The sequence below is a fragment of the Nelusetta ayraudi genome, unplaced genomic scaffold (genome assembly GCF_046127955.1).
Source record: "Nelusetta ayraudi isolate G7.1 ecotype Tasmania unplaced genomic scaffold, CSIRO-AGI_Nayr_v1 ptg000028l, whole genome shotgun sequence".
In the NCBI taxonomy this organism is placed as follows: domain Eukaryota; kingdom Metazoa; phylum Chordata; class Actinopteri; order Tetraodontiformes; family Monacanthidae; genus Nelusetta; species Nelusetta ayraudi.
The window spans coordinates 2,809,885-2,828,929 of record NW_027466078.1 but is presented as its reverse complement, the minus strand read 5'-3'; the positions used below and the strand labels follow the sequence as shown (position 1 = coordinate 2,828,929).

The 19,045-nt window shown below is 51.3% G+C and overlaps 2 protein-coding genes across 2 annotated transcripts; one reads left to right on the top strand and one right to left on the bottom strand.

The window, feature by feature from the left end:
* The first annotated feature begins 105 nt into the window (after positions 1-105).
* sucla2 (succinate-CoA ligase ADP-forming subunit beta) lies at positions 106-6,069 on the top strand. The gene is made up of 11 exons (XM_076030443.1): positions 106-256; positions 1,083-1,266; positions 1,748-1,847; positions 2,079-2,241; positions 3,117-3,245; positions 3,426-3,564; positions 4,058-4,219; positions 4,308-4,450; positions 4,703-4,823; positions 4,950-5,038; positions 5,229-6,069. The coding sequence occupies exons 1-11, from the start codon at positions 173-175 to the stop codon at positions 5,301-5,303; spliced, it is 1,389 nt and encodes a 462-aa protein (XP_075886558.1). The 5' UTR covers positions 106-172; the 3' UTR covers positions 5,304-6,069.
* Positions 6,070-7,585: 1,516 nt separating this feature from the next.
* htr2aa (5-hydroxytryptamine (serotonin) receptor 2A, genome duplicate a) lies at positions 7,586-17,561 on the bottom strand. The gene is made up of 3 exons (XM_076030444.1): positions 17,046-17,561; positions 14,597-14,797; positions 7,586-8,370 (listed from the first exon to the last, which is right to left on the bottom strand). The coding sequence occupies exons 1-3, from the start codon at positions 17,377-17,379 to the stop codon at positions 7,586-7,588; spliced, it is 1,320 nt and encodes a 439-aa protein (XP_075886559.1). The 5' UTR covers positions 17,380-17,561.
* Positions 17,562-19,045: the final 1,484 nt, after the last annotated feature.

Below are 19,045 nucleotides of genomic sequence, written 5' to 3'. Positions count from 1 at the left end.
TTCCAGTCACCTTCTAGAATCCACTGGCCGAACTTTTAGCAGTTGCCCAGTTTTGTCAGCGCGCATCGAAACGGCGCCGTCATTTTCTGACAGTCCCTGAAGGCAGCACGAAGCTTGCTTTGATGCGCCTTACGCATGCGCGTTGCTGATTGACTGCACCGTAGAGGCAGACATGGCGACGTCCCTCATCTGCGGTCGTCTGACGGCTAGCCTGAGGAACCCCGGGGCTAGAAACACGCTGAGCTCCGCATCCAAGGTGAGTGTGTGGCCGCCCGGTAGTAGAAAAGCTGGGCTCCCCGGGCAGCCGCAGCCCGCAGCCTGGTCCCAGCCCCCGCGGTGGCGGCGTCCCAAAATCTGGCGGGGTCATATCTGACATTAGCAGTAGCACTGGGCTTCGACTAGTGCGCCCAGTAGCATCCGTGCTAACTAGCTCGGCTCGCGACTAGAGAGGCGCTAGCAGCGGCTGCTGTGTTTGAGGAGGTGAGCGACCACCGTGACCTCCAGCTGCCGGCGGCCCTCAGCTAACTCTCCTGTCCCGGCTGGAACGGCGGCTCACTGGGCTCCTGCCGGGACACACACCGCGACCGGGACCGGTGGAGCTGCGGGGGTCAGGTTAGCTGGGCTCCGGATTGTCGTCGTCGTCGTCGTTGTTGTTTTCTGTCAATACGCTTAATCTGAAAATAATAAATAAATCTAAAAATATATACAGGAGTGTATAATATAAAACATGTAGTCTTCGTGTTTGGTCTGTTCACTTCATTCATTTGAGTCCAGCAGGGATTAGTTGTGTGTTTATTGTCATTATTATTATTATTGAACCTGGACAAGTTAAAATAAATAATTTTTTATTTTATTTTTATCTCGGTCACAAGTGAAGGCAAACAGAAGAGAGAAGCTGGTGACAAATCAGAGGGAGTGTCTGATCCCAGTGGCTCTTCTCAGGAAGTCCAGTCAGTTTCACATCCTCACAGGGTTTCCAGTGGCTCTAGGGTCTGGTCCAGGTCCAGGTCTGGAAGGTGTCCCCTCAGGACCTGTGTCCCAGGGGTCTGCAGGCCTACTGACCTCCTGGTGGTGTTTTCCAGGTGTTGGCTGGTGGTGGTGGTCTTCTAGGAGGTCATGTGATCCCTCAGCAGCAGCAGCAGCAGAGGACTCTCTCCCTGCACGAGTACATGAGCATCGGGCTGCTGAAGGAGGCCGGGATTTCAGTGCCGGCCGGCCTGGTGGCCTCTTCACCCGAGGAGGCCTACAGCGTGGCCAAGGAGATCGGTGAGAGCACCTAACCCTCTGGCACCTCCTCACACCTCCTCCTGTATTTTCTCCTCAGACTATCTTTGGTTGCAGTCAGTCCAGTTGCTGACTGTGTCAGTCACCTGCTGTGTCCTCCTGACCTCAGTGTGGCGCTGTTTAAATAGCTGAGGCCACAGCTGTTGACAGGAGGCACACACACACACACACACACACACACACTCTCTAAACATAGCCTCCCACTTCACGGGAATCAGTTACACTCAGCTTGTCGAAGCAGGAACCAGTTGGAAGATGTTGTGTTGCTGTGCGACATCCTGCATGGCTCTTTAACAATAACATCTGGAAAACATTCTGATAAATCATTGACCAATCAAAGGAGGCTGAGAGATCAGCTGACCTCCCCTCCTGCTCACCTGAGAGCGGAGTTAGCTAAGCAACATTAGCACACCGAGGCTGCTAGTAGAGGAAACGCTCTTCACTCTGTGTGTGTGTGTGTCAGGCTCCAAGGACCTGGTGGTGAAAGCTCAGGTCCTGGCTGGAGGTCGAGGGAAGGGGACGTTCGAGGGCGGCCTGAAGGGCGGCGTGAGGATTGTCTACTCGTGAGTTCACTTCCTGGTCCCTCCCCCTCGGCCCACTTCCTGTTCCCTCCCTACAGAAATCATAAATTTTTACACACTGGACCTTTAAACATGTCACAGGAAGTTGCAATGCAGGAAGGCTCAGCTGACAGCGAGGAAGTGACGTCACAAGCCGGGAGACAGGAAGTAGAGTAGCGGGCGTTGGACTGTCGACTCAAAGTGACGCTACTGTTTCTCCCCCCCCCCCCCCAGGCCAGAGGAGGCCCGGGACATCTCCTCTCAGATGATTGGTCGAAAGCTGTACACCAAGCAGACTGGGGAGGCGGGACGCATCTGCAACCAGGTGTTCATCTGCGAGCGGCGCTACCCGCGCAGGGAGTACTACTTCGCCATCACCATGGAGAGGTCCTTCCAGGTGGGGGAGACCAACACACACACACACACACACACACACACACATACACAGTTGTAGCGTAGCTCTGCGCAGCTTCCACAGCACTTCTTACCAAACAGTGTTTGAGACCCGACTCTCTGACAGGAAGTGCACCTGTCTAGAACGCACGCACGCACGCTTACACGCACACTCACTCACACATACAATGGCTGTGTCTCAATTCAGGGTCTGCATCCTTCCAAGCCTGCATTTGAAAGGAAGTTGCGTCATAGCACTGCGCAAAGGCTTGTCCCAATTCCCAAAAGTCCGAAGGACGCTCCAAATGCACCCTGCTTTTAGCCGATTTCAAGGCTACACCGCTACTATCCTTCGCATCCTTCTGTATCCCGTGCTGCTGCAAAGCATCCTGGGATCCTGGGAAGTCAGCTGAAATTAGCGCCATCTACTGGCAAAGACACTTCGTATAAATTTAAGTAATTAAAATTTCACATAAAATATTCAGTTTTTACCGTAGGGTTTTTACTTATTTGAACATCCAACGCCATCGTTACATGGTCAACCAATGGTTAGCTTGATGCTATAAAAAGGTCACTTCTGGGGTTGGCCAGCAGGAGGGAACGGCAGTGACGCAACCAGGAAATACACCGAAGGCGAGACCGTCCCGTGTGGTTACCGGGGAGGCGGGTTTGGGTTCGTCCTTCTGGGCCGGGTCCTTGGGAGGACGCTTCCTTCAGAAGGAGGACGCTTCCTTCGAACAATGCAGACCCTGAATTGAGACACAGCCTATGCGTGTTAGTGTAGCTGCTAGCCGCATATGTAACACTTTAATAGCCAACAGAAGGCATCGCTGGTCGCACACTGTGGCCCTTACTGAAGCCCCTCCCCTTGCCCCACAGGGCCCCGTCCTGATTGGCAGCTCGCAGGGGGGCGTGAACATTGAGGACGTGGCGGCGGAGAACCCCGACGCCATTGTGAAGGAGCCCATCGACATCGTGGAGGGCATCAAGATGGAGCAGGCCGTCAGGGTGTGTGTGTGTGTGTGTGTGTGTGTGTGTGTGTGTGTGTGTGTGTGTGTGTGTGTGTGTGTGTGTGTGTGTGTGTGTGTGTGTGTGTGTGTGTCCACCCTCCTATTAGGAGCTTAGCTTTAATGCTAAGAGGCCCTGGAAGCAACTAGCAGTGATGCTAACACTGTGTGCGTGTGTCAGGTGGCCCAGAAGATGGGCTTCCCGGCGGCTCTGGTGGACGCGGCGGCCCACAACATGATAAAGCTGTACAACCTGTTCATCCAGCGCGACGCCTCCATGCTGGAGATCAACCCCATGGTGGAGGACTCGTCTGGCATCGGTGGGCACACAAGCACACAGTTTTCAGCCACTGGCTGTTGCTATAACCTCCCTGAGCTTTAATAACTGTGTGTGTGTCAACCTGTTGATGTCTCCTCCTCCCTAACCTTCTTCTCCTTTTTCCTCCTCCTCTCCACCTCTTCCTCCTCTTCCCTCCTCCTCTTCTTCCTCCTCCCACCCTCTTCCTCCTCCTCCTCTCAACCTCTTCCTCCTCTTCCCTCTTCCTCTTCTTCCTCCTCTCCCACCTTTCTCCCCCTCTCCTTCTTCTCCTCCCTCCTCTTCCTCCTCCCCTCTCTACCTCCTCATCTCCCCTTCTCCTCCTCCCTCTCTCCATCCCTCCTTCTCCTCCTCCCCCTCCTTTTCCTCCTTCTTCTCTTCCCTTCTCCTACCCCTCTTCTCCTTCCTCTTCCCTTCCTCCTCATCTTTCTTCTATTCCTCCCTCCTCTTCCTTCTTCTCCTCCCTCCTATTCTCCACCCCCCCACCCACCTCCCAGTCATGTGCATGGACGCTAAGATCAACTTTGACTCCAACGCTGAGTACCGTCAGAAGGAGGTCTTCTCCCTGAGGGACTGGAGCCAGGAGGACCCCCGGGACCGGCAGGCTGCCAAGGCCGACCTCAACTACATCGGCCTGGACGGGACCATCGGCTGCCTGGGTGAGTGACGCCTGGGGTGCCGCTGACCCAGACTCGCTTGCAGGGGTGGGGGCGACGTCACTCACCCGCTCCACCTTCTGGTTCTCAGTGAACGGCGCTGGTCTGGCCATGGCCACCATGGACATCATCAAGCTGCACGGTGGCACGCCCGCCAACTTCCTGGACGTCGGGGGCGGAGCCACAGCGCATCAGGTGACCGAGGCCTTCAAGCTCATCACGTCAGACCGCAAGGTGAGGAGATGCACACGCACACACACACACATAGCCGTGTGATCAGGGTTATATTGACTGACACCTTCTATTAGCTTAGCATTAACGCTAAGGGAGGCTGTGGAAGCAGCCAGTAGCTATGCTAGATTTCTGTGTGTCTCTGCACTTCCTTCTGTTAGCTGAGCATTTAATGCTAACAAACTGTTTGTTTCTGTCTTTCTGTCTGTGCTTGTGTCTCTGGCTGGCTGTCTGTGCACACGCATGCACGCGCAGGTCCAGGCCATCCTGGTCAACATCTTCGGAGGCATCATGAGGTGTGATGTCATCGCTCAGGGCATCATCATGGCCGTTCTGGACCTGGACCTCAAGATCCCCATCGTGGTGCGGCTACAAGGTAACGCACATACACACACACATACACACACACACACAAACACACAGATCAAGGTAGGAGGGAGGGGGAGAATGCGATTGGCTAGGGGAGTGAGGTGGGCGTGGTCTGACCTGAGACTGTTTGAAGGCACCCGAGTGGATGACGCCAAGGCTCTGATCGCTGCCAGTCCGCTGAAGATCCTGGCCTGCGACGACCTGGACGAGGCCGCCAAGATGGTACACACACACACACACGAGTTCCAGCATAGCTACTAGCTGCTTCTAGTACTATGATGCTAAGCTAATAGGAGAGGGTGCTAAGCTAATAGAGTGTGTGTGTGTGTGTGTGTGTGTGTGTGTGTGTGTGTGTGTGTGTGTGTGTGTGTGTGTGTGTGTGTGTGTGTGTGTGTGTGTGTGTGTGTCTCAGGTGGTGAAGCTCTCTGAGATCGTCTCTCTGGCCAAGGAGGCTCAGGTGGACATCACGTTCCAACTGCCCATCTGAGAGACTCTGGCCCCTCCTCCGACTCCGCCCCCTCCCCTGCCCCAACCCATGTCCACTCTCTGTGGTGTGATGGTGTGACTCTTGTCGTCGTCGTCTGTCATAAACTGTCTGTTGCACTTAACGTTGATACGCACAACCATGACCCCTGACCCCACCGCCCACACACAGGCTGGCTCGGGTCACCTCCTGTCTGATTCTCCGCTGAAAGCACTTCCTGCTCCCGCCAGTTGTTGGTGGGGCACAATAATGGGGGGGAAGAAGCCAACAGAAAGTTGACTACTACCAATAGGAAGTTGACTGTACCAACAGAAAGTCGCTAGTAGTCAACTTCCGACCAACAGCGAGTAGGTAGCCTTCGACTTCCTGCTGTCTTCCTCTCCATCAGACAGGAAGTGCGAGGTACACCTGCTGCTACTGTTGCTGCAGTATTGCTAACGGTTCTCTAACGTGCCCTCGCTATCATGCTTTGCCCCCCCCCCTCCCTCCTGGGGTCAAATGACCCCATGGTGGGTGTGGCCGCCCGTCTACGGTCTATTTATTGGGTTCTGCTGTTTTGGACCGTGGTCAGCTGACGTCTCCAGTTCGCCATCACACCGCCCTGACCCCGCCCCCTCGCCTGTCGCCCCACCCCCGAAGCGCTCCAATCACACGGCCACATTGTGACATGTGACAATAATTCTATCTTGTAAATAACGTTGAGGCATTCTCTTCGCTCTGTAAAGTATTTAACGTCCTGCGATGGAGAATCAATAAAGACAGAGAACACCTGGTGGCGTCGTCTCCTCCTTCTTCTTCTTCTTCTTCTGTGGTGTGTGAGCGTCGCTGCCTCCCTGCTCCTCCATTAAATTGATTTAAAAAACAACTCCAAAGATTATAATCTGGAAGATGGGATGGATGTGATCAGACCTCACAGATGAAGTTTGTGAACCAACATGAACATTTAGACAAAAGCAGAGAAGTTTATTTGTTGTAGCGTTGCTCATTTTGGCCACTGGAGGGCATCGCTGCTGAGGTCTAACCAGAGCATCGCAGCCAGCAGTGGAGCTACAGAGGAAGATGTATCATTATCATCAGACCTGGACACCGGACGGTGCTGGAACGGTGCAGCGCTTCCTCTGTTGCAATGGCCATGCGAGGTACTGCAGCCAAACATCCCGACTACCAAAATACGAGAACATAAAAAAAAAAAACAACTCACCTCCTCCTCTTCTTTCCCTGCTTATCCTCCTCTTCCTTCCCTCCTCATCCTCCTCTTCCTTCCCTCCCTGTTCTCCTCTCCCTCCTCCACGCGGCTCTTCCTCCTCTCCTTACTGAACCCCCTCCTACTTCCCCTACTCCCACTCTGGCAGCTGCTGATGCATGATGGAAGCTGTCACCCAGAAGAAGAAGCTCTGTTGTCTTCAGTTTCTGAGGAGGTGGAGCTGCTGTCACCGTTTTCAGCTGCCTTCGTCTTCGCCATCATCTTTCCATCAGCAGGAAAATCTGAGAAGCTGCCAGTGAAACTCCTCCACTGGAGAACTTCTCACCTCCTCCTCCTCCTGCTCTTGCTCCTTTCACTCCAACAGAAGATGAGACACATGAAGATTCAGCTGCTATTTTTATTGAGTTACTCAAAACTGAAATATATTGGATTTAATTTTCTATCCGATGGAAACAAGAAGTTTAAAAGTCAAGACATGAAAATCCCAAACTAGTAAACACAACAGCAGACACAGAACCAACAACTTCTCCACCAATGGTGGTGCAGTCACACTGAAGGGGCGGAGCCTGGACCCAGATACCTGCAGCTTCAGGTAGAACAGCATCTGCTCTAGACACAAACAGGTTCAGGGTCCTGGGGACCAGATTTAGGGTCCTGGTGTAAGGACGAGGTTCAGGGTCTTGGTGTGGCGACCGGGTTCAAGGTCCTGCTGTGGGGATCAGGTTCAGGGTCAGGGTTCTGGGGACAAGGATCAGGGCTCTGGTGTGCGAATCATGTTCACGGTCCTGGTGTGAGGACCAGGTTCAGGTTCTCGGTGTGGGGACAAGGTATAGGTTCAGGGTTCTGGGGACCAGGTTCAGGGTCTCAGTGTGTACAGCAAGTTCAGGGTCGTGGTGTGAGGACGAGGTTCAGATTCAGGGACCTGGTGTGTAGATGAGGTTCAGGGACCTGGTGTGAGGACCAGGTTCAGGTTCAGTGTCCTGGTGGGGTCCAGGGTCAGTGCCAGCTGGTCTTCTCTTCAGTTCGACACAGACAAAACAGATGTTTGGACCCAAGGTGGTGCCCCCTGCAGGTCGGACTTTCAGACACAGCTCTCGTCTTTGTCTCTGCAGCCTCTGTCCTGCAAGGGGGCGGGGCCTGACTGGTGGCCACGCCCCCCGACCACCCCATGGCCCAGCGGTAGCCGGGTGGCGCTGTAGGCCATTGGGGGGATGGTGTTGACCAGGATGAGCTGCAGGTTCTTCTTCTCGGGCCGGTACCGGCAACGGACGTAGCGCAGAAAGGCGGCCCGGTAGGTCCGGTTGAAGAGGGTGTAGACTAGTGGGTTGACAGCCGACGACAGGTAGCCCACCCACACGAAGATGTTGAGCAGAACTCCCATCAGCCCCGGCGGGCAGGCGGCTGGCCTGCACACCACTGCCAGCACGTTGGTGATGAAGAACGGGCACCACATGACCACGAAGAGCAAGAAGACCACGCCCAGGACCTTGGAGGCCTTCTGCTCATTGCTGATGGACTGAAGGGTGCGCCGTCCAATCAGACAGCCCGAGACCACCCCACCGGCCCCACCCCCACAGAGGAGGAGTCTCTGGGAGGATGGGGAGCTCCTCGGCAGGACCCCCCCCGGGGTGGAGGAGGAGCTCCACCTGGGCCGGGGGACCAGCTGGCCCAGGCGGATCTTAGAGGCCTCGTTCTGCAGGGCGCAGATGGTCAGGAAGTAGGTGACCACCATGATGGTGAGTGGCAGGAAGAAGGCCACCAGCGAGCCAATCAGCACAAAGCTGTCGTCCGTCAGCAGGCAGCTGCCGTCCCTGAAGACCTTGGATGGGTCCCGCAGGCCCAGGACTGGGATTGGGGTCGAAATCCCTGCAGGGCAGGAGGGAGTAGCAGAGTTACTGGACCAGGACCAGGACATGGACCAGGGGGCTAGTTGTATATATATATATCTATCTATGATCCCGTGTGGCAGGTAAAAAATGTGATGTTGTCGCATGACTGACGTTGTTGATGTGGTCAATTTCATCAAAACAAGACCCCTGAAAGCGCGGCTATTCTCTGCACTTTGTGAGGAGATTTTATTCACTGGATGTTACAAAAGTGGTTTGCCAAAAAAGTTATTTTCACAGCGGAAAAGTGAAAGGAGTATTCTTGTTCAAAAAGTAATGTTCAGGTTTTGATGTCACAAAACCAGCTAAAGTTTATTTGTGCAACATAAATGATTTCATAAATAAATTGAAAAGTGAAATGAATGTGAAATAAATGTTCATGATTAAATAAAAGAATGTTGGTTTTGACATCACAAAAAGTGGTGTACCAATGGGGCATGAAAAATGTTCTTCCTCCAAGGTGGGGCGTGACAGGGAAAGTTTGAGAACCACTGCCCTAAAATGTCAAAGAAATAAGTGGTCACATATGTACTGTTGTGTGTACATTTCATTGACTAAATATGCGATAGAACGCGTTTATCTTTTGTTCAGAACCAGCGACTTATCACAGGTAACTGACAGTGACACGACTTCCTTCTCATTCATTGCCGGAACGTCACAATGCTTAGACAGTCTAGACGCTGAGGGTCTATTGACTTCAATGGGGGAGCAAAGAGTGGGTCGTTCCACTGCAGCAAAACTAGATGGTCATTGGAAAAATGTTGGGCTTTGTCCCGCCCATTGGATGCTCAGCGTTTATGGGGGTCTATGGAGCAGTGGGCTGGCTTCGGCTGGCCTGGACGCTCGGCTTCTGGATGATGATTGGATGATCTGTTTGAGACGGAGCCCCTTTTTGATTGACAGCGAAATGAGCGAATCAACGATCTTGAAATATAAACATCCACCAAAGCATTTTTCAAGTTTTTTGTTCTGAATGTGTAGGGAGACATACTGATCCTCTTAGCGACTTTGTCTTGTTCAAAACGACTTGCGACAAATATAGCATGTATTTCTGGTGTTTTTGGAGACTGTAGCTGCTTGTGTTTAGAGACTGACTTCTGTCGCAGCGGGAGCTGCTGAGCCTCTCCCCCGTCACAAAGCACTCACAGGCGGCCACATTTCACACTAGCCACGTGCAGCAGCTCCAGCAAGCTGCCAGCAAGCTGCACATATTGGCAGATCATACGAATGTTGTTGACTGGATATTGGCGAAGCCATGTGATTGTCTTCCTTACAAAGAGAAACTCAGAGTTAGACAGCAGGGTAGATCAACTCTTCAGACTGATTTGGTGCAAAAGGTGGGGGAAAGTAAAAGGTCCTTTCAGCTGTCCTGGTACAACAAAGTGAGCTGGCTGACTGGAAGTGCTGTCACAAATAGAATGTCTTGCCTCTTGATGAAACCATCTCAGGGATGTGTTGTCTGGTCAAAAGTGGGTTTTGGGGATCTGTCTAACTTTGACAGGGCACACAAAAGGCATAAAAAAAAAAACAAGGAACACGTGAGTGCATGTGCAAGGTTATGTTGCCTGCAAAAGAGTTGCAGCCCTACCCGCTACTCTGAACTTCCCTCACCGCAGTTCCCACGCATTAGTAAGTCCTGCTTTACTTTAATCTTAGAACACTACCTAAATCTGGTATAAAGGCTCCAATGATTATATAGCATAATTTGAATAGATTGTAAAATAGGATAAGTCATGATAAGAGAGTTAAATGTAGCTTTCTAAACATTAGGTCACAACAATCAAAAGCAATTCTAAGCCCCTTTCCCACTAAAATTAGGGGGTTGACACTGTGTTTTTTGAACGCGGAACGACTCTCAATCAATCGGCATTTACACCCTTTCCCACTGACCAAAACCACCAGGGTCTCACCCCCGCCGGCAAACTGCACTCCCTCCGCTTTCACCGCTACGTGTCTGCTGACGTCATTGCATTGAGATAGCGTAGAGGAAGTGCGACAGAATTCAGAGAAGTAAACAATGGAGAGCTACACGGAAGCGAGTCCGGCAGTGGCCAGTGTTCGTCTTTCTTGTTGGGCACTTTCGACTGTAAAATCGTTCCGCGAATAGCCGCCGAACGATGGCGTCGTTCACACCAGACTTGAAGCGGCGTGCACCTCCGCGGACGGGCGGCTCGCGCCGTGCAGCTAGCGTTTTCGCCGTCTGGTTTATTTTGTGCGCGAGCGAAAAAGCCAGAGGACAATGAACAACGTTCGAGCGCTGATGGAGCGTAATCGAACACCTTTGCTTCGGTGCGTGATGTACGCCGCAACTGCCGCCATATTATAATTTAGCACATGTAACGCTCAACGTCACCCCGTGCGGCAGTTAAAAGGTATGATGTCGAGCCATTTGACCTGTTTCGGAGCGGCTCAGTGAGCCTTTCCCACTGCCACCAAATGCCGATTTGTAGCGGGACTACATTACGTTTTTTTGGCCAGTGGGAAAGGTGCTCTAGTTAATGATTTTATAAGTGAACATAATATCGATCTTTGCGGCCTAACAGAAACATGGCTACACCAAGATGAACATGTTAGTCTTCATGAAGTCTCTCCCCCCAGTCACATTAATGCTCATAAACAGTAGATGGCGATCGTGGTCGAAGAGGTGGTGTGGCAACTATTTACAATTCCAATTTGCTAATTAATATTAACCCTAAAAGTAATTATAGGTCATTAGAAAGTTTAAGTATCTGCTGTCATGCAATAAATTGCTAAATTCTGTTTAATTCATCACTATCTATCGTCTGCCTGGGACATATTCTTCTTTTTTAGATTCATTCTGAGAATTTTTGGCTAATTTTGCTTTACCAAAGGATAAGATTATAAAGATTGGAGACAATAGTCAATATTCATGTTGACGTTGAGAGAGACAGTCTGAGTTCCTAACCTAAATCAATTTTGGACTCCTTTGGATTCCTCCAAGTCGTGAATGCTCCCACTCATAAACATAATCATACTTCAGATCTAATTCTAACCAAAGTCATTTTTCTCCATAATAACCTTTTCTCCAAACAGTTTTTAATCACGTTTAATTTTATTCTGGCTGATTATATCCCCCAAGATAAATCTATAATAAGTAGAAACATTTTGGACACTGTCATAGCCAAATTCAAAGAGAGGCTCCCTGGTGTTAGATGCAGTTGTACTTTCCAACATGAGTTTGGAAGAAGTTCCTCATATGGTAAACATAGATATTGACTCTTTGACAGACACTGTCTCTGGTCTACTGAAATCAACTTTGGACGACTTGGCCCCATACAAGTAAGAATAAAAAGCAGGATGAATCAGCTCCTTGGCTTAACGCCTCCACCCGTAAATTAAAACAATCTTCATGAAGACTATAGAGAATTTGGCGTTCATCAAATACGGCCTTATCCTATACATTCATCTTCTATACCCGCTTATTCCTATTCAGGGTCACGGGGGTCTGCTGGAGCCTCTCCCAGCTGTCTTAGGGCTGAAGGCAGGGTGACACCCTGGACAAATTGCCAGTTCATCGCAGGGCCACATAGAGACAGACAACCATTCACACTCACATGCACACCTACGGACAATTTAGAATGTTCAATTGACCTCACATGCATGTTTTTGGAGTGTGGGAGGAAGCCGGAGAACCCGCAGAGAACCCACGCAGACACAGGGAGAACATGCAAACTCCGTACAGAAAGGTCCCAGGCCCGGGCCCCGGAATCGAACCCACGACCTTCTTGCTGTGAGGCGGCAGCGCTAACCACTTCGCCACGGCCTTATCCTATACAGCTTGGCAAAATAGATATAGGTCCTTCAAAAAGGCACAGCGTATGAGCAGAACTACTTACTATTCCACTCTTATTGATGACAATAAAAAATAATCTAAAATTTCTTTTCAATACAGTATCTTAACTGACAAGGAACCGTTATTGTGTTGAGCCCTGTATCTCTGTTATTCTGTCTAGTAACGACTTCATGATTTGTCCCTGCATAGAGTAACTATTAGACATGAGATCCACCATTCCTTGTCATCCACTGGCCCCATAGAAGAACATCTTAAACATAGCAATGCTGGTATTCATCTTGAGAGTTTTCAGCAAAATGGACTCCCTGAACTTAACTCTCTTATCTCCTCTGCAAAGTCGACCACTAGTCTGTTGGACCCAATCCCTACTAAAGTTTTAAAGGAGGTATCATCATTACTTAATAGTTTTATACATACAATAATTAATCAGATATTAACCACAGGTTTTGCCCCTTGCAATCACTCATCAGAATGTAAGAAGTTTAGTCATGGAGTCCCTCAAGGGCCCGTTCTTGGACCACTCCTCTTGAACATTTACATGTTACCTCTTGGTTACCTCGTGTTATGCGGACAATACACAGTTATGTCTGTCAATTAAAACCGATGAAGCACAGTTAAATTAGAAACTGCGCGAAGTGACATTGAAACCTGGCTGATGCAAAATTTCCTCATGCTCAATACCACTAAAACTGCGGTTATTATTGTGGGCCCAAGGGAGCTTCTGGACCAAATTTCCAATGGTCAAATCAGCTTAAATAATACTACTTTTTCCTCCAATAACCTGGACCAGAACCAGGGCCAGTGCTAGTTATTGGACCAGGACCAGGACCAGGGCTGGTTACTGGACAAGGACCTGGACCAGGGCTAGTTATTGGACCTGCACCAGGACCAGGACATGGAAGAGGGCTTGTTATTGGACCAGGGCTGGTTACTGGACCCAGACCTGGGCTAGGACCGGGCTGGTTACTGGACAAGGACCAGGGCTAGTTACTGAACCTGGACAAGGACCAGGACATGGACCAGGGTTGGTTATTGGATCAGGGTGAGTTGCTGGACCAGGACCAGGGCTGGTTACTGGATTAGTATCAGTTGCTGGACCAGGACCAGGGCTGGTTACTGGACAGGGACCAGGACTAGTTACTGGACCTGGACCAGGACCAGGACCACAGGTGGTTACTAGTTCAGGGCTAGCTGCTGGACTAGGACCAGGACATGGACATGGACCAGGGCCAAGACTCTGACCAGGGCATGAACAAGGGCCAGGACAAGGACATGGACTAGAACTAGGACCAGATACTTGACTCAGGAACTATTGTCACAACCGAAACCAATATCTCAGACAAAGGAACATCAGCAGGGCTGTCTCGGCTCCAGTCCCCCGCCTCCGGCTGTGTCCACTAACACCTCTAGCTTCACTCTTGGTTAATCCTGTTAGCTGTGCACAGCTGCAGCCTTGCGTGTCACTGAGCCAGCGTGTGTGTTGACCTGTGAATTTGCCGCCTGGGGGGCGGGATCTGCTGCTAGCCACGATGACATCATCACATTAGCACACGCCTCCTCCTGGCCGTCTCACTGGCCTTTAGCCTGGAGCCACATTGAAATGAGTAGCGGGAGCTTGCTAACCTGACGAGACGAGTCAGTGGAGCCGTCAGAGAGCATCTGGCTAATGACACTCTGACACACTGCAGGTCAGCAGCAGGGGGTGCTGTGGAGTCAGAGCACCAGACTTGATGGTAATGCTAACGGCCGTGGACAAGATGAGAATGTCTGCTCTGGTTATCAACGCTAACTCTGCTAGCATCCAGTAGCTCCTGTCCGAAGGCAGATCAGAGCTTAATGACATCACTGCCACCGGGGTGAGCGATGAGTGCAGCTCCGCTATCAGCCTCTGGATCTGGCCGGCAGGAAGGGACGCTGAATTAGCAGCGGTAGCTCCGGCCCTGCCGGCTCATTAGGGCCTGATCGGTGCTGATGAAGGTGGAGACTACAGGAGTCGAAGTCGGGTCAACAACTGACTAGATCTAAAAATACACCACATAGAGCTGGCCCTGGTCCTGGTGCTGGTGCTGGTGCTGGTGCTGGTCATGGTCCTGGTGCTGGTCCTGCTTCTGGTCCTGGTTCTGGTCCTAGTCATACTCCTCATCCTGGTCCTGCTGCTGGCCCTGGCCCTGGTGCTGGTCATGGTCCTGGTTCTGATCATTTATTTGGTCCTGGTCCTAGTGCTGGTCCTTGTACCAGTCCTGGTGCTGCTCCTGGTCCTGGTCCTAGTCTGTCCTCCAACTGGTCTGGAGACCCCCTGCCTACCGCGGCACTGGCCTAAAGACTGCTGTCCTGTTTTCAAAATCAATTGACTCCGCCCCCGTCTTTTCCCCTCCTCCGTGCACCCCCTCACCTGCTGAGATGGTCCAGACCGCCAAGATCTTGATCCGGGCCCTGGTGTGGGAGGTGAAGCGGCTGTGGTGCATGGGGTTCCTGATGCCCATGTAGCGGTCCAGCGAGATGGTGCACAGGTGCATGATGGATGCCGTGGAGAGCAGCACATCCAGGTAGATCCAAATAGGACAGAGGTCAGAGGGCAGCGGCCAGCCGTAATCTGGTGGAGGGGTGGGTTCCACAGGAGGGGGGGGGGTCAGAGAGGAGGGAGAGAAGTTTGATGATTGTTAGCATGTGGTAGCATCTATTAGCATGTGGTAATGTCTGTCAGCCATATGCTGACAGACATTACCACATAGATGCTAACAGAGAGTCATCTGTTAGCATCTATTAGCTGCAGCGCCATTGTTTTCACTGAGCATTACAGTGCGTAGAGTAGGCATGGGCAAACTATATGCGGCCCGTTAAGCTTTCTGATCTGGCCCACTGAACTTGAAGAAAGTAATTCAGTAGTTGCCAAGTCATAAAATTGCTATTTCGTCCAATTTTCCAGTGTTTTGAGAGTCATTTCATAAAAGATCTAAATACCTTGTTGCTTCAAAGACAGATTTTGTTGGAACCCTTTTGTTCATTTTCAGTTGACATTGAAGCACGTGTTCTACATATCCCATGATATATTTTTTGGGTCAACCAAAACACTTCATCCATTGGCTCATGCTTAGGCCCCTCACATTGTAGAACCCATTGTGGCCCACCAATCAAAACTTTTTCCCCACCCCCGGTATAGAACATCCAGTGACAAATTACCAGATGGTGTTAAAGGAGAAGTAACACACACACACACAGAGTGTTGAGGTGATGCAGCAGCAACAGGTGGTGATGAAACTTGCTGTTTGCAGCCTGTTTTCTCTGTGGAGGGAGCGCCAGAGAGTGTCGCCTCAGTTAGCCTCCACGTTAGCGCCAAATTCTAACTGTCAGTGTGTGACCTGCCAGAGGGCCCCGGGCCACACCTTTGACACAATGTGTGTTATGTATGAGGCTTGTTGAGTTGCTGCTGCGGCAAAGGAGGAGGGGAGGGGGAAGGAGAGGGAGTTTATCTTGGTTAGTAAAAAGGAAGTGATGCTGCTGCTGATCCCCGAGGGGCAGAAACAGAGGCCGGGTTTAGGAGATTAGAGGGGAGGAGGAGGAGGAGGAGCCCACCCTCCCCTTTTCCCCCCCAGGTGTTGTTCCTGTCAGATGACTCATCAGTGTCGCTACATTGTCACCATGGTCACTGCTGCACGATCACCGCTCGCTCGCACGCCCGTCTCCCTCCCTCTCTCTCCAAGGTCTCCAGCGACTTGCGGACTCAGCTCCTCCTGCAGGGGGCGCCACTGCTCTGCCCCTTCTTTGGTGCTCCAGGCTCATAACCTGAGGTCACTTTCTGCTACACACATTTCATAGCGTGATGCTCTGGGCCCCCTTGGCCAAAACTCCACCCCTTCCTGTGAAGCCCCACCCCTTCCTGTGAAAAATGAGCGAAGTGGTCTCACTCTGAATAATTTAGGTGACACCCCTTTTAATAGCCACACGAGAGTTTAATGGTCATTAATGAGAGAGTGGAAGCAGAGGAGGTGGAAGAGGAGGCGGAGGAGGACGAGGACGAGGAAGAGGAGCCTCTTGACCACCTGCTGCTGGCCAGATACAAAACTGCCAACTAACATCAGCACAACCAGCTCTGGAGTTTTGACCAGGTTAAACCAAATTTACACCCTGTTTAAACCAAATGTGCACCCAGTTTACACCCAATTTAAATCAGTTAAAACTCGGTTTAAACCAATTTTACACGTAGTTCAAACTCAGTTGAAACCAAATTTACTTCCAGTTTAAACCCAATTTAAACCAAGTTTGATCCAGTTTCCACAATCCACAGTGAGTCCTGGTTCAGGTTCTGGTTCTGACCTCTTCAGACACATAGACCTGGAGGCTGCACTTTGCTTCGGTTCCTGACCATCAAACCATCATGCAAGAAGACCTCAGTGCCAGAACACCTCTGTATGTGTGTGCGTGCTTGATTGTGAGGGTGAGAGTGTGTGTGTGTGTGTGTGTGTGTGTGTGAGAGAGAGAGAGAGAGAGAAAGAGAGAGAGAGAGAGTTTCTGTGTGTGTTTGTGTTTGTCTGTGTATGTGATGTGTGAGTGCGTATGTGTGTGTGTTTGTGAGTGAGTGTCTGTGTGTGTGGATCTCTCTGTGTTTGTGTGTATAATAGAGAGAGAGTGTGTGTGTGTTTGTGTGTGTGTCTTTTTCTGTGTGTGTGTGTGTGTGTGTATGTGAGAGAGAGAGTGAGAGAGAGAGAGTGAATGTGTGTGTGTGTGTGTGTGTGTGTGTGTGAGAGAGAGAGTGTGTGTGTGTGTGTCTTTTTCTGTGTGTGTGTGTCTTTTTCTGTATGTGTGTGTGTGTGTGTGTGTGTGTGTGTGTCTGTGTCACCCACCGTACAGCATGGTCACCATGGCGACGGGCATCACCAGGACCCCCAGCAGCAGGTCGGCCACGGCCAGTGACATGAGGAAGTAGTTGGTGGCGCTGTGGAGCTTCTTCTCCAGGCTGACGGCCAGGATGACCAGCAGGTTGCCCCCCACCGTGGCCCCCACGGCCAGCAGCACCAGCAGTGCCGCCCAGTGCTTCTCCATCGCTGCCGCCGGGGGGCCACAGTGAGAGTCGTTCCCCGGGCAGCTGCTGGCGTTGAGGACGGAGGAGGGCTGCAGAGCGTGGTCCGCCGGGCTCCACTGGTTCCACTGGGACCTGTTGGCGGCCGCCGCCTCCATGATGTCACCGTCCGTGGGCGGAGCCACTCCGGGGGGGCGTGGCCATTCCCTCCGCCCACCACCGCCTCCTTCGCCGCCCCACCCCCCTCTCAACCAGCGCTGAGCTGAAGCTGCTCAACTCGTCCAGCAGAGGGCGGCACTGGCGAGAGGGCATAGGACGCTTGGTGACATCACAGAGGGGGCTGGGCTCAGACGGGCTCAGGCGTCAGGGGCGTCCAGGTGGCAGCGTCCAGTCCTCAGGACCCAGAGTCATCTGCTGCTGCTACTCCACAGTCAGGACACACCTGCCCAGGTGTGTGTGTGTGTGTGTGTGTGTGTGTGTGTGTGTGTGTGTGTGTGTGTACACACACACACTCTGCTCTCCCTCAGGTCAGTGGAGCTGCTGTTGCTCTTCTCTGGTTTCCCTCTGGAAGATCTGCTGTTGCTGCTGCTGCTGCGTCTCTCTGGAGCTCAGCGTCCTCTCTCTCTCTCTCTCTCTCTCTCTCTCTCTCTCTCTCTCTCTCTCCCTCATCGCGGGCCTTGCTCGCCCCCTCTCCCCGTATTGGTGCTCTCTCTCTCATCACTCAATCGCCCTCTCTGTCTCGCTCCTCTCTCATTCATTCACACACACGCACGCACACACACACACACACACACACACACACACACACACACACACACACACACACCTGGACTCCTGCTGTGACTATATGTGTGTGTGTGTGTGTGTGTGTGTGTGTGTGTGTTCCCAGCCCACCTGTGTAACCTCACAGCAGTGAGTCATGCAGCCCCCCACCATGGCCGTCTGCCCCCTGGTGGTGAAGTGCAGCAGGACAGTTAGCATCGTTAGCATGTGGCTATTGTAACTGTAACACACACGTACACATACACAACTACGGCGTTAGGCTACACCACAGGTGGGCAAACGAAGATTGACAGGATTGGCCAAATCGCATCATGATTACGACCGCATTCATTGGAACTGGTCCTGTAAATGCCTGGCATCCCACTCGGCGGCTCACTCGCCTTATTTCCAAGCACCGCGGTCAGCGGAGCTGATCGCTGCCACTCTAATGTCACGTATCAACAGTTTCTCTCCGCGTTGCTGCAGCGCTTGTCAATCATCACCCCCGATTGATACCAAAAGCGTCTGCGGCCTATCCGGTGAAAAAAAACCCTCTTTTGCCTGTCCGCTGTATCGCTGTGTGTAAAAAAGAAAATAATCAACCGAACTGCTGGTATCATACAAAATGCAGGTATTTTAAAGTATACCTGAATTTTATGCATAATTTTTTCAGATTTAATGTGAAATCTGCTTCATTATTTGACAGCTGTACTGAGCAGTGCTGAAGATGATACGTCACTTTGACGCTTCACAGTAAAACACAGCGCATAGAAAAACAAAATCCACCACATTGTATATCATGATGAACATCAACCAGATCCACCGTGTTTTTCACGCGTTGCCACCGCGTCGGGGAGAATGGTTCAGGCAGGAAGTCAATGATTGGAAAACACGGTGGATCTGGTTGATTTACAACAACTCAATAAAGCAGATTTGACTTTAAATCTGAAACCACGATGAACAAAATGCATGCATACTTTAAATACCTGCATTTTGTATGATACCAGTAGTTCGGATTATTATAATTTTTCTTTTTTTACACAGAACAATTTTTAATATGAT

What these genes read in the sequence shown, in the direction of transcription:
- htr2aa (XM_076030444.1), bottom strand. Translation starts at nt 17,379, where the DNA reads ATGGAGGCGGCGGCCGCCAACAGGTCCCAGTGGAACCAGTGGAGCCCG. An exon ending in CATGGTGACCATGCTGTACG is followed by an intron (nt 14,798 to 17,045) that starts GTGGGTGACACA and finishes CCCCTCCACCAG; the next exon opens with ATTACGGCTGGCCGCTGCCC. An exon ending in GGTCTGGACCATCTCAGCAG is followed by an intron (nt 8,371 to 14,596) that starts GTGAGGGGGTGC and finishes CCTGCCCTGCAG; the next exon opens with GGATTTCGACCCCAATCCCA.
- sucla2 (XM_076030443.1), top strand. Translation starts at nt 173, where the DNA reads ATGGCGACGTCCCTCATCTGCGGTCGTCTGACGGCTAGCCTGAGGAAC. An exon ending in CCATGGAGAGGTCCTTCCAG is followed by an intron (nt 2,242 to 3,116) that starts GTGGGGGAGACC and finishes CTTGCCCCACAG; the next exon opens with GGCCCCGTCCTGATTGGCAG. An exon ending in TGGACGAGGCCGCCAAGATG is followed by an intron (nt 5,039 to 5,228) that starts GTACACACACAC and finishes TGTGTGTCTCAG; the next exon opens with GTGGTGAAGCTCTCTGAGAT.